Raw genomic sequence first — 17572 nt, forward strand, 5'->3', positions numbered from 1 at the left:
TACGACGCTCCCGTCAATACACCCCAAATGATATTAGCCTTTTTCGCAACTGCATCACACTGGTGACTCATATTCAATTTGTGACCCATTATAAGCCCCAGATCCTTCTCAGCAGTACGACCCCCTAGCCAGTTATTCCCCATTTTGTAGTTGTGCTTTTGATAGTTCCCTCCTAAGTGAAGTACGCTGCACTTGTCTTTATTGAATTTCATCTCTTGGATTTCAGACCAATTCTCCAGTTTGTCAAGGTGGTTTTGAATGCTAATCCCGTCTGCAAAGGGCTGGCAACCCCTCCCAGCGTGATGGCATCTGAATACTCTCCATTCCATTTTCCAAGCCATTAATGAAAAGACTGAACGGCCCTGGAGCCAGGAAACCCCCCGTAGGGCCGTACTGGATACATCTTCCCAGTTTCACAGCAAACCAGTGACAACTACTCCAGTCTTTCAACCAGTTGTGAATCCACCTTATAGTAACTTCATCAAACCCACATTTCCCTAGTTAACTTATGAGAATGTCACGTGGGACTGTGTCAAAAGCCTCACTGAAATCAAGGTATAGTGAAGTTTTGGAATAGCCTCCCAAGGGAAGCATTGGGGGCAAAAGATCTATCTGGCTTTAAGATTAAACTCGATAAGTTTATGGAGGAGATGGTATGATGGGATAACATGGTTTTGGTAATTAAATATTCATGGTAAATAGGCCCAATGGCCTGTGATGGGCTATTAGATGGGGTGAGATCCAAGTTACCCAGGAAAGTATTTTCTGTAGTATCTGGCTTGCCCATATGCTCAGGGTTTAGCTGATCGCCATATTTGGGGTCGGGAAGGAATTTTCCTCCAGGGCAGATTGGAAGAGGCCCTGGAGGTTTTTCGCCTTCCTCTGTAGCATGGGCCACGGGTCACTTGCTGGAGGACTCTCTGCTCCTTGAAGTCTTTAATCTATGATTTGAGGACTTCAATAGCACAGATATAGGTGTGAGGTTTTTTTTTGTAGGAGTGGTAGGTGAAATTCTGTGGCCTGCGTTGTGCAGGAGGTCAGACTAGATGATCATAATGGTCCCTTCTGACCTAAATATCTATGAATCTATGTCGAAAGCTTCCCGCCCAGTGACTAGGCCAGTGACCCTGCCAAAGAGGGAAATTCAGTGGGTTTGCCGTGATTTATTCCTGACAAAGCCATGCTGGCCATTCCTGCTAACCCTATTCTCCTCCAGAGGCTGACTGATTATTTCACAGTTTGTTTCAATATCTTTCCAGTATCCTACACACGAGGGTCAAATTCTCCCCTCACTTACCTCCAGGCAACATCTTGCTAAGCCACTGGGGCTCCGTGGGAGTGACTGAGCGCAGAATTTGACCTGTATCGTTTTCTCCTGTCTGCACAGTTTGTGCTTAGCCTCGGGCGGCTCCTTTCCCTTTCTGCCGAGACAGGCGGCGTGCACTGATGTAACGGCAGCAAGCTGGAAACGGGTAGCTCCCCATGGCTCCCTTGACAAGGTTTTTCCACCATATTGCCATACCACCTAACTCAATGGGACGTTGCTTTGCACTGACAAACAGGGAAAGAATGGCTCCCCAAGGAGAGAGAGACAGGCTGTATTCTGGGTCCCCCACACACACGGTCCTTTAGAGCGGCGTTTTATTGGCTCGCAGAAAAGGGTCGCTAGCCCTGGCCAAATTCCAAGGCAGGTAATTGACCTCTGCCTAGGTAACAGAGGTCCCCTGATATAGCAATTGTGGATGGGACCCCCTAGCCTAAGGCATTACTTCTTGTATCTGCAATGCCCTGGCTGTCCAAGACAGGAGATCTCGAGGCCAAATTCTGGCTAGCCCCAAGTGGGTGCACAAGGACGGGCTCCAGGAGTGGATTGCCAGGGGTTGGCCAGAATCCCATTAGGAAGCATAGTCCCTGCTAGCCACTTCACATGCAGCAGCTCCCTGAAGAGGGCAGGGCCATGGTCCTGTTGCCTGAACCGGCTAGCACAGCTGGGACTCTGCACTCCCACTCCAGCATGAGCACCCCAGGAGTTCTGGCTGTGTCAGCCTGAATTCCTCCTGGGAGCTCCAGCCTCATGATAGGCCTTCTCTGTCCTTCTCCAGAGTGCAGGGCAGGATCCTGACACCCAGCACAGCGAGGGTCTCTCATTATTTGCTGCACCGGGCTGCGAGCGTGTCTAATGAACGAGGAAAGGGAAGGACAAAGGCAGCAACAAGACGACAAGGATTCAATGCATTCCCCAATCCTGTAGTCCCGACTCAGGCAAACTCTCACTGACTGAATAACGGGTTTAGGATCAGTCACTAGTGCCACAGGTAAATCATGGAAGTAGTATGATCTAGCGGTTAGAGCACAGGACTGGGAATCAGGAGTTCTGTATGGCCTTGGGCAAGTCACTTATCCTCCGTGCCTCAATTTCCCCATCTGTAACATGGTGGTAACAACCTCCCCATCTTTGCAAGGTACCATGTAAGGGCAAGGTATCAATATTTATATGTTGATGTAATTTGCAAAGAACCATCTGATAGCAAATCTCTGTGTTGACACATACAGATTAATTCCAGGGAATTACCCACAGGGTCTTATATAGAGTGCAACAAATCTGTCCATCATTGCCAGAGCACTGCATGCAGTGGTTACTCAGACTTTCACAGCGACAACAGGGACAGAAGCTAGATCCTTCTCTTCAAAAAGCACAGGCCTTCACCACAGTTAGCAGCACCGGGCCACTGACACACAAGTTGTGCAGTTCAGATTCCTCCTAGCAGAGAGCAATGGGGCATGCACTCACAATTCATTACAGGACTGAAATGACACAAAACGCCATCTCTCCAGCGGCTCACCTGAATGGAGTACATGATGATCTTAAAGCAACGAATAGCAAACGTCTTTGGCTCCCAGAGCGAGTGGTTGTCTAGATGGCTTCAGGGAAAGGAAAAAAAAAAAAAAGAGAGAGAGAGAAGAGTTAGTTTAACGATTACAGAGGCTTGTAGACTTGCTGGTACGACAAGCAAAGGCATCTTTTCCCTTTGCTCAGAGAAAACAGCAAATAAACAGCGTGGGAGGCGGGTGACACAGAAGCAGTCAGAGCAGGGAGTGAGAGGAGGCGGAAGAGCAAAGATCAGGAAGGGGGAGCCGACGTAGAATTGCAAACTGCCAGCTAAAGCTCAAACCCTGTAAAGAGCTAATTTGTCTGCCTTTTTCTGCAATTCCCTCCCAGGCCCAGGAGTTGCTCACTTTCAGGGGTTAGTCCACAACTGTGCTCACTGACTTTGCTTCTGTATGGCTGGGATGGGGACCCAGGAACTCCTAGGTCTTTATCCCAGCTCTGCCATTCAGTCCCTCTGTAACCATGGGCAAATCATTCAGCTTTTCTGTGCCTCAGTTTCCCTCCTCACCAAACTGGGGCTGATGGTAGTTACCTGCCCACTAGGGGAAGTAGTTGTTGGGAGGAGGAGATTACCAAACACGTACACAGCACTTGAAAAAGTGCAATGCCCTAGGTATTGGAACAAATTCACTGCCTCCGGGACATCAGAGCTGCCATTCTGCTCCAGGCTGCAGCCACTGACTTCAAAGCAGCAGCAGAGATGGAACTCAGCTCATCCTGATCCAGAAACGCAGGTCCCACAGCCACTTGAACTAAAGGAGAATCTCCGCTGCCCATAAGCAGTCTAAGGTTTATGACACACAGCTGAGTAGATCTGATCACTAGATGATTACCTGATCCATTCATTCCCTCTGAAGCACCTGGCATTGGCCACTGTTGGAGACAGGATACTGGGCTAGATGGACCACTGGTCTGACCTAGTATGGCTGTTCTGATGTTCTTATGATTCCATTACATACAAAGCGACACTAAGGGTATGTCTACCCTACAATCTTAAGTAGACCTATGTTAGGCCGATATACAGCTACTGCAGTGGCTGATGTCCACATGACCCTCCTTCTGTCGGTGGCGCATGTCCTCACCAGGAGCGCTTCCATCAACTGAAGAAGGGCAGTGGGGGGGGCTGAGAGCCAGGGCTCTCAGCTCCACGCAGCTTCTCACCAGCTGCCCCCCGGGCTTCTCACCTCCTCCACTCCCAGCCAGAAGCTGGAATACAGTAACCCAGGGCTTCTCACTTCCGGCGAGGAGGTCTGCGCCCAGAGTCCAGTCAGCTGCCGTACTCCCCATGGGGAGCGAGGAGCCAGGACCCCAGGGGGCAGCAGGGTTCCCAGTGGCAGCTCAAGCCAGGAGCCTGGGTGGCAGCTTGGCTTGGAGTAGAGACCTGGCAGCACCCGGGCTGGGGAGCCAGGAGCCAACTTTCTCGTCAATTTCACAGCTCCAGCTGAGCCATGAAATTGACAAGCCAGCCAACAGCAGATGAAAGGAACACAGTGTTTATACAGACACTGCCTCACCCTAACTACACCAACCTGAGCCCTATGCCTCTCCTGGAAGTGGAGTTATGATATCGGTGTAGTAGGGCACTTACATTGGTGGGAGCAACCCTGTAGTGTAGACTCTGACATAGTTAGGTCAACATAACCTGCCTTATGTCGACCTAACTCTGTAGTGTAGACCCAAGCCTCACTAATTCACAGCAATATTAGTGTTCCTTATTATCAACAATACAAAAGGGTCCCCCTCTGGGACAAAAGGGGATGAGGAAACGAGAACACAGACAGCCAGAGTGTCCAGCCCAAGAGAGATGCAGGCAGGGTGGAGGGACAATCACCTGATCGAGTGACTTACATGAGAACAGGTTTGATGGCGTTCTTAATGTTACCATAAGCCGCTCGCCCCAGTAACTCCCGCAGGCACCTTTCTGCCAGCTCAGTAGGACTCTCTTTCTCCTTTTCAGTTGCTTGCAGGGGAGATGGAGAGCGGCTGAGAGAGAGGGAAAGAGAGATTAAGCCTCATCTGTACAACCCCTCAGTACAGCAGCAATCAAGGAGACCGATTTTCACGCCCTCATTCTCCCGTGCCACAACGCGACGCTCTCGCTTTCTTTCCAACACTGCACTCCCAGCGGTGCCACTCCTCCGCTGCGAAGGACGCCAGCATCCAGAATATAAAAACCGCCCTTTGGAACTGGAAATCTGGGCCCACAATGAGAGCCATACTGCCTCCCTACATGCCAGCTACACTAGCGGCTCATCCCATCTCCTTGCAGTATGCCACTGCACCATGCAGAATAGAACTGCTGTGCTCTGCTCTGCTCCAGGGTGGCTGCATTTCAGTGCTCAGCGAAGGGATTCCCTGTGTGCGGTGAACCTGTTGACCAGTCTGGGCTCCTTTGACAGGAGAGATGATCTATAAACAGAAGGGATGCTGACTATTGGACTCCGCCCACGTGGACCTCTCCCACCCGCGCAGATCCTAACATTTACCAGCGTGGCACAGCTCAGATGTACCATGGAATGGAGGCAGACAGTGGGAAATTCCTCTGTTCTGACAAATTAGGGCTCCAAGTAAAAGAGGGCATTTGATTCAGGGTTTAAGAGGTGCCTAGTTTATTCTGCAATGGGCCAGTAGGGGGAGCTCCGACTCTCCCCTTCCCCACCAAAACAACCAATTTGTGCTTTATATACTCAGCCGGGAGTAACATGCTGGGGTTATTGGAATCGAAGATCCAAGCTCCTGATGAACCTAAACAGAGGCTGTCACACAAACCCCGTCCCATCTCCAGCTGGCCAGTACGCTGCGCTCTGTGCCATCAGACTCTGAACTGGCCACGCTGACTCTGAGAGGTAGGATGGCACAGCGGTTAGTGCTAGATTCAGAATTGGGACCCCGGGGTCCATTCTCTGCTCTACCGGTGACACCCTGCGCGACGCTGGCAAGTCGTGTAGTCTCTGTGGCATGGGGACCACAGCACTGCCATACCCCACAGGGTGCTGGGAGGGTAAATACAATGAAGATTGTGAGGTGCTCAGATATCCTTAACCAGCCATTCCTGACCTCTGGGCTAGCTCGCTGCTATTTATTATACCTTGTAGTGAACCCCCCAGCCGCGAGGCTGCTCCAGTGGGCTCAGACCCCAGCAGCCTCCACTCAAACACAAAAACCAACTGGGAGCCCCCCACCACACTCCTGCCCGGGAAGCACAGCGTCAAACTCAAGGACTTGGCTGTGATGGTGGCTGGCCCTGATTGCTTGAGAAACCATCTCCTTCTAAATCACCACCCACAGCAGCTACGTGCCTAAGAATGGCCACACTGGGTCAGACCAAAGGTTCATCTAGCGAAGTATCCTGTCTTCCAACAGTGGCCAATGCCAGGTGCCTCAGAGGGAATGAACAGAACAGGTAACCATGAAGTGATCCATCCCATGTTCACCATTCTCAGCTTCTGGCAAACAGGCTAGGGATACCATCCCTGCCCTTCCTGGCTAATAGCCATTGATGGACCTATCCTCCATGAACTTATCTAATTCTTTTTTGAACCCTGTTATAGTCTTGGCCTTCACAACATCCCCTGGCAAGGAGTTCCACAGGTTGACTGTACATTCTGTGAAGAAATACTTCCTTTTATTTGTTTTAAACCTGCTGCCTATTAATTTCATCTGGTGACCCCTAGTTCTTCTGTTATGAGAAAGAGCAAACACTTCCTTATTTACTTACTCAACACCCAGTCATGATTTTATAGATCTCTATCATATCCCGCCTTAGTCAGCTCTTTTCCAAGCTGAAAAGTCCCAGTCTTATTAATCTCTCCTCATATGGAAACTATTCCAGCCCCCTAATCATTTTTGTTGCCCTTTTCTGAACCTTTTCCAATTCCAATACTATACATCTTATTAGTACCTCTGAAGGATGGACGGGACCATGAGGGCGAGTGGGGTCAGAGCTTCCTTAGCCATGGGCCCTTGAATGCGGAGCTCAGATCAGAGTGAGGAGAGACCCCAGCGCCTTGAGAACAATCTGAAAAACACACACTGATCTGCCTCGGTTTCCATACGAATCATGTTTGAAAAACATGTCGCCATGGCACCCGAGTGCCAGACGGGTGCTGCACAGACCCCCGCGTAGGCAGCCAGACAGTGAGTCAGGGACAAGGAGGCAGCAAAGCACCCAGCTCGCTGCTACCAGCCAGCCCTGTGCTTCTGACCCATGGGGCAGGAGATGGACCTTTGGTCTGCAGTGTGTATCCGTAGGAGACTGTCCACGTGCTGCACACTCAGTCACTACAAAAACTTAAGACGTGCACCTGGGGAGCCAAGGCTAGAACCCCCATCCAAATACACAGGTCTCAACCACTTCAGGTAACCCCTTTCATGGGAGCACTATACTGCACACTAAGCCTGGGTCTATGGGACCTGGTGTTTCCAAGCCTGGGCTTGAGTGTCCACACTGCACTACAATTGCTGGATCCGGGTGTCTCAGCCCTGCCAATGCATCCGTCCCGCACTGGGCTGACCATTTACCACGGGTCTGCAGCCTGAGCTGTGTCCACACCGCACAAGGAGAGGGCTTGGATCTGTCACAGCAGGACCTGGGCTCTGACCCATCCCCCTAGCAGAGTCCTAGGGCCTGGGCCCTCAGTGCTTGCTGACCCAAGTCGCGCTGATTTGTGTGTGGTCAGACTTGGGCGCCAACCTGCATCAGAGCCCGGGCTTCGTGCGCATTATAGGCACACCCAGAAAGGCTCCTTTATTCTTTCTGGGAGCCAACCACTAGAGGACAGTGGTAGACACCCAAAGCCAGGAGACTGCAGTGTTTTACACACCATAAATGCCTATTTGAATATGAAACATGGAATTTTGTGCACCACTTCGAAAATCAGACCCCCCAGAGCCAGAACCTGCCCTCGCTTCAGCTGGTGCAAATCCAGGGTAACTTGCTGCCTACTCACAAGTTACTCCAGATACATGCTGGCATCAGGATCTGGCCTTCCGCTTGGACCTTTTGCTTATGCAAACACCATGAAGGAGTTTTAAGCCCAAACATTTGATTTTTGAAGGCATCTTTCCTAACCTTCAAAATAAACCAGGCAGAATTCATGCATACTTCCCTTTCTCGCCAGTCTGTAAAAGCATCTTAAGAAAGCGGATCTATTGCCTGAGTAATTTCCCTTAAAAATCCCTGTCTGCTTGTGAAAACCCAGCAGGCTGGGGTGGACATGCCTGAGGCATATGATGGGGAAGGGAGAGAGAGAGAGAGGTTTTACCTAATCTCCCATCACAGCTGGCACGCTGTCTTGGCAATTACTCCTCTCTAAAATTGTAGAGAGAGCGGAGAAAAAGCTGAGACTTATCTGGCGAATGCACAGGTCTGCACTTTCACCTTGACAGCTCTGCAAAGCAAGCTGAGTCGAACAGCTGGTGGCTAATGATCTTGATTAGGATTCAGGAGATGGGTTCAATTCCTAACTCTGCCTCAAGCTTCCCCACACCCTTCACTTCATCTCTCTGTGCCTATGTTCCCCATCTGCAAAGTGGGGATAACAACACTGCCTTTGTCTTGTCTCTTTCGATTGCAAGCTGCTCAGGGAAGGGAGTGCTTCCTTTCAGGCGTCTGTACAGCAACTAAGACAACAGGGCCTCTAAGCGCTATCATCATAATGAAGAACTTTCCCCGCAGGCAATTTCAGTCCCGCAGAGAGAAAACACCACAAACAAAAACTCAAGTTGCCTCATTTTAAGGAATCTTCCGAAGGCCCCAAACTCTAACGCCCGTTAAATATTGTGCGCTTGAGAGAATATAAACAAAACGGAGAGCTGGTAGCAGGCTACAGGGCAGGGAACCAGGGCTCATGATTCTGCCACTAGCTAGCTGCAGAACTTGAGAACGGCACTCAGCGAATCGCTGATCCGGAGAATTGGTTTGTTTCCAGCAGAAACTTTTCAATTCGTTCAACCAAAAGTGATCCCCCCCCCCCCCCCAGTTTTTTGTTGTGTTTCATTTTCAAGGGTTTTTTTTTTGGTTGTTTGCTTGTTTAAAAACCTTGTTGGGGGTTTTTTTGTCAAATCTAGCTGCATTTCAAAACAAAATCATTGTTTCAAAGTGAAAAATCAAAATATATAGTGTCTAAATGGTTGAAATTTTTTTTGTCTTTTTGAATATATATTTTCTTCTTCTTTTTATTTCCACCAGATTCGACCCAAATTCGCAAACCGTTTTGGTCCCCTGGAAAATGGATGTTTCATTGAATTTACCATTTGCCAAGAAATAAATAAAATAAAATAAATGTCACCCAGTTCTACTTAAAGGTCACCTGCAATGGAAACAAAATGTCTGGATTGTTTTTTTTTTTTTTTACACCTCTTTATGACGTCTGCAGAAAGCCTGATGCGGGGGGTTGGGGTGCAGTTTAAGAGAAGATCGTTTTGTTGTTTTAGCCATCCCTTTTTTGTGGCAATAGTAGGAAATATGGGTCAGGTCCTCAACGCTGCAAACCAACGTAGCTCCGTTGACATCGATTTGTGCCAGCTGAGGATCTGCTTCAACGTGTACACTGCGACTGAAACCAGACAGCCTCCCAAGGCCGGGTCCACCCATTTCTCACCCAGCAAGGACAGAGGGCCCTCCAGGAATTCAAACCCTTCCTCGCTGCTCGGGGAACAGAACAACAGTTTGCTGCTACCCAGACTCTAGCACTGGGGAATTCTAAGCAGCACCAAAAACGCTATCTGCAGCTCCACGCCCCCTACCAGGAAGGGAAAAGCAAACTCCCACCTCTCAGCCTCCTCTGCGTGCTGTAGGTTGAAGAGCAGCGAAGGCACGATTTTGTCCATGTGCTGCGGGTCCCAGATGTTCGCTTGGAGTTCATCATTAACCGTCTTCCTCACCACCCCCTGGAGGCCTTTTATGCCAGACGTCCGGATCCTTAAGGAAAAGATTAAAATAAACAAAAACCACAAAAACAAAAGACCAACACACGGATGACACAGTGCTACCCATTCATTAGAACGTCTGAACCCGTGACTCCAAACTGCTGGGGATTACCCATCCCACAGGTGTGACATTAGGAAAGAGATGGTCATCCAGAGGTGAGAGCAGTGGACTGGCCATTCAGGAAGCCTGGGTTCTTTTCCTAACTCTGCAAGAGGAATGTGATCTAGCGGTTAAGACAGAGAGTCAGGACTCTGGGCTTCCTTTCTCAGCTCTGGGAGCTGGGCCTGCTGGTTAGAACTCTAGCTGTTTGAAGGGAGGTCATTCCCTTTCATGGAGGATTTCAAGAGTTCAGAATCTGGGTTTGTTCCGATTGAGAGCAAAAAATTCTCTGCAAAAGGGGACAGAGCCCCAAGCTCCAAGGCAGTGTGCCTGGTGGGCTGTTTTGCAGTCACAGACCCTAGGACCTCTGACTCCAGGGCAGTCTGTCTGGTGGGCTGTCCCAGAGCTACAGGCCCTGGAAGTGCAGACGGCCAAGGAGCTTCTAGCCTCTCTGCTCCCGCCATCCCAGACGATGGGCTGCTGAAAAGCATAGCAGGCGAGCTGGCAGGAAACCCAGCAGGGTTCCCACAGAACTTTGTCAAATCGAACTGTCTCCACGGAACATTTAAAGTTTGACAAATTGGCAAATTCCAGTGAAAAGAACGTTGTGTTAGCATTTTTCCGACCTGCTCTAATTAGAACAGTGTATGGCGGGGTCCAGGCTCTGGCTTCTCCTTCCAGCTGTGTGACAGAGTGATCTATGGCAAGTAAATTTACTTCTCCGTACCTCAGTTTCCCCATCTCTAAACTAGAGATAATGTTACTTCTGTCTTTCCCAGGGGCTGCTGTCAGGACTAATTTTAAGTTTGTAACATGTTCTGAGAGCCTCAGGTGAAAGGCGCTAGAGAGGGACAAAGCACCAGTAGTGCAAGCCAGGGCCAGGGGGTGAATTCCTGACTTTATTTCTCACTTAACAGAGAGGTCAATCTGCTTAGAAACAGCGATGGGCCAAGGATGCGACATTTACAATTGGACCAAGATCTAAATTTCCCCAGCATGTGGTGGGGAGGAGGTGTTGGATCGGGGGATTTGGTTTAGCCCAATACAAAGATAAAGGGCAGCCATGAAGTGGCAGATCCACTGTCATTTAATAAACCTCTGTTTTACTGGCTGGCTGAGAGTCACATCTGACTGCGAAGCTGGGGTGCAGGACACTCTGGCTTCCCCAGGAGCCCCGCCTGAGCGGACTCGCTGTGGGAAGCGCACGGAGGGGTAGAGGATGCTGAATGCTCCGAGGTCAGACCCAGGAAGGTGGAAGCTGTGTGAGCTTTGTGTCCTGAAGACAGTCTGCTCCCAGAGAGGAGACTTCCCCAGAGTCCTGACTGGCTTCACGGGGAGCAGTTCCAGAGCATCGCCCAGGGACTCCGTGACAGAAGGGACCTCAGGAGGTCATCTAGTCCAACCCCCTGCTCAAAAGCAGGACCAATCCCCAATTAAATCATCCCAGCCAGAGGGCTTTGTCAAGCCTGACCTTAAAAACTTCTAAGGAAGGAGATTCTACCACCTCCCTAGGTAACGCATTCCAGTGTTTCACCACCCCCCTAGTGAAAAAGTTTTTCCTAATATCCAGCCTAAACCTCCCCCACTGCAACTTGAGACCATTACTCCTTGTCCTGTCCTCTTCTACCACTGAGAATAGTCTAGAACCATCCTCTCTGGAACCCCCTTTCAGGTAGTTGAAAGCAGCTATCAAATCCCCCCTCATTCTTCTCTTCTGCAGACTAAACAATCCCAGTTCCCTCAGCCTCTCCTCATAAGTCATGTGTTCCAGACCCCTAATCATTTTTGTTGCCCTTCGCTGGACTCTCTCCAGTTTATCCACATCCTTCTTGTAGTGTGGGGCCCAAAACTGGACACAGTACTCCAGATGAAGCCTCACCAATGTCGAATAGAGGGGGACGATCACGTCCCTTGATCTGCTCGCTATGCCCCTACTTATACATCCCAAAATGCCATTGGCCTTCTTGGCAACAAGGGCACACTGCTGACTCATATCCAGCTTCTCGTCCACTGTCACCCCTAGATCCTTTTCCGCAGAACTGCTGCCTAGCCATTCGGTCCCTAGTCTGTAGCTGTGCATTGGGTTCTTCTGTCCTAAGTGCAGGACCCTACACTTATCCTTATTGAACCTCATCAGATCTCTTTTGGCCCAATCCTCCAATTTGTCTAGGTCCCTCTGTATCCTATCCCTGCCCTCCAGCGTATCTACCACTTCTCCTAGTTTAGTATCATCCGCAAATTTGCTGAGAGTGCAATCCACACCATCCTCCAGATCATTTATGAAGATATTGAACAAAACCAGCCCCAGGACCGCCCCGTGGGGCACTCCACTTGATACCGGCTGCCAACTAGACATGGAGCCATTGATCACTACCCGTTGAGCCCGACAATCTAGCCAACTTTCTACCCACCTTATAGTGCATTCATCCAGCCCATACTTCTTTAACTTGCTGACAAGAATACTGTGGGAGACCGTGTCAAAAGCTTTGCTAAAGTCAAGAAACAATACATCCACTGCTTTCCCTTCATCCACAGAGCCAGTAATCTCATCATACAAGGCGATTAGATTAGTCAGGCATGACCTTCCCTTGGTGAATCCATGCCGACTGTTCCTGATCACTTTCCTCTCATGCAAGTGCTTCAGAATTGATTCTTTGAGGACCTGCTCCATGATTTTTCCGGGGACTGAGGTGAGGCTGACTGGCCTGTAGTTCCCCGGATACTCCTTCTTCCCTTTTTTAAAGATTGGCACTACATTAGCCTTTTTCCAGTCATCTGGGACTTCCCCCGTTCGCCACAAGTTTTCAAAGATAATGGCCAATGGCTCTGCAATCACAGCCGCCAATTCCTTTAGCACTCTCGGATGCAACTCGTCCGGCCCCATGGACTTGTGCACGTCCAGCTTTTCTAAATAGTCCCTAACCACCTCTTTCTCCACAGAGGGCTGGCCATCTACTCCCCATGTTGTGATGCCCAGCACAGCAGTCTGGGAGCTGACCTTGTTAGTGAAGACAGAGGCAAAAAAAGCATTGAGTACATTAGCTTTTTCCACATCCTTTGTCACTAGGTTGCCTCCCTCATTTAGTAAGGGGCCCACACTTTCCTTGGCTTTCTTCTTGTTGCCAACATACCTGAAGAAACCCTTCTTGTTACTCTTGACATCTCTTGCTAGCTGCAGCTCCAGGTGCGATTTGGCCTTCCTGATTTCATTCCTACATGCCCGAGCAATATTTTTATACTCTTCCCTGGTCATATGTCCAACCTTCCACTTCTTGTAAGCTTCTTTTTTATGCTTAAGATCCGCTAGGATTTCACCGTTAAGCCAAGCTGGTCGCCTGCCATATTTACTATTCTTTCGACTCATCAGGATGGTTTGTCCCTGTAACCTCAACTGGGATTCCTTGAAATACAGCCAGCTCTCCTGGACTCCTTTCCCCTTCATGTTAGTCCCCCAGGGGATCCTACCCATCCGTTCCCTGAGGGAGTCGAAGTCTGCTTTCCTGAAGTCCAGGGTCCGTATCCCGCTGCTTACCTTTCTTCCCTGTGTCAGGATCCTGAACTCAACCAACTCATGGTCACTGCCTCCCAGATTCCCATCCACTTTTGCTTCCCCCACTAATTCTTCCCGGTTTGTGAGCAGCAGGTCAAGAAAAGCTCCCCCCCTAGTTAGTTCCTCTAGCACTTGCACCAGGAAATTGTCCCCTACGCTTTCCAAAAACTTCCTGGATTGTCTATGCACCGCTGTATTGCTCTCCCAGCAACTGCAGGAACCAGGAACTGCAGAATAGGTCTCTTGCAATCCAGCACGTAATTGAACCAGGATCATTTGTGCTCTATGGGTCAGGGGGAAACAATGAGTTTTCTGCACCATTGTCTTGCTAGGGGAAAATGAAATGTTCCCTGATCAGAGTAAGGGGAAAATAAGGTGCAGTGAACAAATCAGCCCAAAGAGACTCTGCTCAGCCACTAAACTATACTCCAGATTGGAATGGGCTCCATGGGAGTTGGGCACCTTTCTGCCTTTGACAATCCCCCTCCAGGTCCGAATAGATGCTTCTCTGGGATGCTTATTATTTAAATTGGGCTGCAAGAGGTGCCTTCAAGACAAACCGGCCGACAAGATCCCTGCCTTGGATGGTTTACGAAGGTCCCGATCCTGCATTCCATAGTGGGGTGATCATTAAACAGGTGCAGCGCTCCCTGGATGGGATCCCAAGGGCCTCTGAGCCAGATCCCCGCCAGCGGGAATCAGCTTCGCTTCATTGACGTAAATGCAGCTACGTCAATTTACACCAGCTGAGGATCTGGTGTAAATGCCTCTCATTCCTCTGTGGCTCCTACGGCTTGCCTCTTTCCCCAAATACAGCAGCCCTGACCTAAAGCAAACACACTAACCTCCCCACAGGCCCCAAGGGAACCTGAAGAAAGCCAACAGACCAGGCTGGAGAAGCTGTGTCTGACATGCCATCAATGCCTGGGCATCCTCACTCCCAGCCTCGCTCACTGCAGCACCACTGAAAATATGAGGCCCAAGGTGGTTAAAGGGACATATCTCAGAAAAACGTACCCTCCTTAAGGGATGGTTCACCCCACGCGGCATCTGTTCCCTGGAAAATGACTGCATTGTTTAAAGACATGGCTTGACTTCCCAGCAATCCCGGGGGGAGAAAAACCCTGCAGTGTTCCGTTCCTTTTGGAGAGACGACATACATTATAACTTCAGGGGAACTGTCCCAGGTCTGAACTTGGCCCTGCAACCTCATTTATCAATAAACACTAAGGATCAGACCCTCTGCTGGAATAAATCAGTGAGAGCCATTGATTTACCGCAGCTGAGGACCTGGTGCTGAATCACAGACCGAGCTCCGAGGCAGCTTGCTGACTTTTACCAGGTGAAACAGGTGTGGGAGGGCTGGGACTAGAAGAATTTGGGGCGGTGTTAAAAAGTGGATAAGCAGCTGTGCTTCAGGAGAACAGAAACGTCCACTGGCATTAGAGCTACAGGAGGCGTCAAGGGAATTGGTGCGTGAAGTACATGGACAGAACTGTTTAAAATACAGAGGCCGTTTCCTAGTATCCCAGGGCAGGTCAGATGGTCACGGACGGAGGGGTTGGCTGAAACCAGGTCTGGGGGAAAAAGAGGCCCCATGCAATTGGAAATCGTGACCCTGTGAGTAAGGGTCACAGGTCAGTCGCTATTTTCTCCTCATTTTCTAGGCGTTTGTTTCTCAATGAACTGTTTGGAAGTGGAGTAAAAGCCCCCAGACTATGAACTTTAATGTTCCCCTGGTAAGTCACCGGCAAGCCCTTCCGGCGACCATACTGCAGCTGTGTGTGGACCAGCACGTCCCTGAGCCCCCACACAGAAGAGTCGTGCCCAAGAAACTTAGGCCCTAATCCTGGGGGCAAACAAACAGACTTCCCATTGGGTCACTAGAAGTAAAGCGGGGCAGCAGTCTGTGAAGGCTTTCGATCAGTAAAAACGGAGTGGGAACCTCAGGACTTAGCCCGCTGCAAACAGAGATGGGCCTAGACTCTAGATCCAAATGTGCCTGGATGTCGGGGCATCTGCAATCCCAGTGGCAACCGAAACCCACTTGGCCCTGCCCTCCCCAGCAGCCCCCCATCTGCCCCCCCCGGAGCACCCCTCTCCCCCACAGCAACCCCCCCCCCTCCGCCCCCAGATTTAGTCAGGGTGGGTATTTTTAGTAAAAGTCATGGACAGGTCACGGGCCATGAATTTTTTTTTTTTAAATTATTGCCTGTGACCTGTCCATGACTTTTATTAAAAATCCCCCCGACTAAATGCTAGCCTTAGTGATGGCTCCTCCCCATTGCCAGTGAGCTGAATTCAACCACTCTCGGCACAGGGGCAGTTGGAGTCTGAATCTGACTCCACGTATCACTCGTCGCTTGGACCCAGCTCTGCTAGAGAAGCAGGTGAATCTCACCTGGAGCCACCAGTCCTTATTGAGTTTTGACACCAGATGAAAAGCGTGATATGGGAGCCGAGTAGTGGATTATTCTTCCTTCTGATTGTTCAAATAGTAAAGGTTGACTCTTCATGTGTGAAAATGCAATTTTCAAAGCCTTAGAACTCAGCCAAATCTCATCCAATTTTCACTATAACACTTCAAGGCATCTCTTCTCAGTTAAGGCTCGTTCCTTGTCAAATTTCAGCTTTCTAGTCTCAGCCGTTTCAGCCAGACAACTTTCAAAACACAAAGCTGCCAATGTTACTTTTCCCCTCTGGGAAAATATTTTCCCCATCGCTCTCCCTGTTCTCAGAAATGGCTGGTGTGGTTTTATTCCCACTTTCCAAAAGAAAAAAAAGTCTCCTTCAAGCAGCAGGCCCCAAGAAGCAAAACCTGAAAGTTACAAGTGACTGCGACCTTAAGCTTTCTCCAGCCAGATTCTCACACAGGTACCCTTTTTTATGTTTAAGATCTTAGCGGATCTTAAACATAAAAAAGAAGCTTACAAGAAGTGGAAGGTTGGACATATGACCAGGGAAGAGTATAAAAATATTGCTAGGGCATGTAGGAATGTTATCAGGAGGGCCAAATCGCACCTGGAGCTGCAGCTAGCCAGAGATGTCAAGAGTAACAAGAAGGGTTTCTTCAGGTATGTTGGCAACAAGAAGAAAGCCAAGGAATGTGTGGGCCCCTTACTGAATGAGGGAGGCAAACTAGTGACAGAGGATGTGGAAAAAGCTAATGTACTCAATGCTTTTTTTGCCTCTGTTTTCACTAACAAGGTCAGCTCCCAGACTGCTACGCTGGGCATCACAAAATGGGGAAGAGATGGCCAGCCCTCTGTGGAGATAGAGGTGGTTAGGGACTTTTTAGAAAAGCTGGACGTGCACAAGTCCATGGGGCCGGACGAGTTGCATCCGAGAGTGCTGAAGGAACTGGCGGCTGTGATTGCAGAGCCATTGGCCATTATCTTTGAAAACTCGTGGCGAACCGGGGAAGTCCCGGATGACTGGAAAAAGGCTAATGTAGTGCCAATCTTTAAAAAAGGGAAGAAGGAGGATCCTGGGAACTACAGGCCAGTCAGCCTCACTTCAGTCCCTGGAAAAATCATGGAGCAGGTCCTCAAAGAATCAATCCTGAAGCACTTACATGAGAGGAAAGTGATCAGGAACAGCCAGCATGGATTCACCAAGGGAAGGTCATGCCTGACTAATCTAATCGCCTTCTATGATGAGATTACTGGTTCTGTGGATGAAGGGAAAGCAGTGGATGTATTGTTTCTTGACTTTAGCAAAGCTTTTGACACGGTCTCCCACAGTATTCTTGTCAGCAAGTTAAGGAAGTATGGGCTGGATGAATGCACTACAAGGTGGGTAGAAAGCTGGCTAGATTGTCGGGCTCAACGGGTAGCGATCAATGGCTCCATGTCTAGTTGGCAGCCGGTATCAAGTGGTGTGCCCCAAGGGTCGGTCCTGGGGCCGGTTTTGTTCAATATCTTCATAAATGATCTGGAGGATGGTGTGGATTGCACTCTCAGCAAATTTGCGGATGATACTAAACTGGGAGGAGTGGTAGATACGCTGGAGGGGAGGGATAGGATACAGAAGGACCTAGACAAATTGGAGGATTGGGCCAAAAGAAATCTGATGAGGTTCAATAAGGATAAGTGCAGGGTCC

At 49.6% G+C, this 17572-nt stretch overlaps 1 protein-coding gene across 5 annotated transcripts in view; it reads right to left on the reverse strand.

The window, feature by feature from the left end:
- Positions 1-17572, reverse strand: part of EFR3B (EFR3 homolog B) — a 149942-nt gene that overhangs the window by 26804 nt on the left and 105566 nt on the right. For 4 of the 5 annotated variants that reach the window (XM_075126303.1, XM_075126300.1, XM_075126302.1 and 1 more), the window contains 3 exons: positions 9663-9812; positions 4739-4873; positions 2844-2922 (listed from right to left, as the gene is read on the reverse strand). In XM_075126303.1, coding sequence (XP_074982404.1) covers positions 2844-2922; positions 4739-4873; positions 9663-9812 — 364 coding nt within the window. The remainder of the gene's footprint in view (positions 1-2843; positions 2923-4738; positions 4874-9662; positions 9813-17572) is intronic. The other variant, XM_075126301.1, reaches the window with a different exon arrangement.

This window comes from Caretta caretta, chromosome 3 (genome assembly GCF_965140235.1).
Source record: "Caretta caretta isolate rCarCar2 chromosome 3, rCarCar1.hap1, whole genome shotgun sequence".
NCBI lineage: Eukaryota > Metazoa > Chordata > Testudines > Cheloniidae > Caretta > Caretta caretta.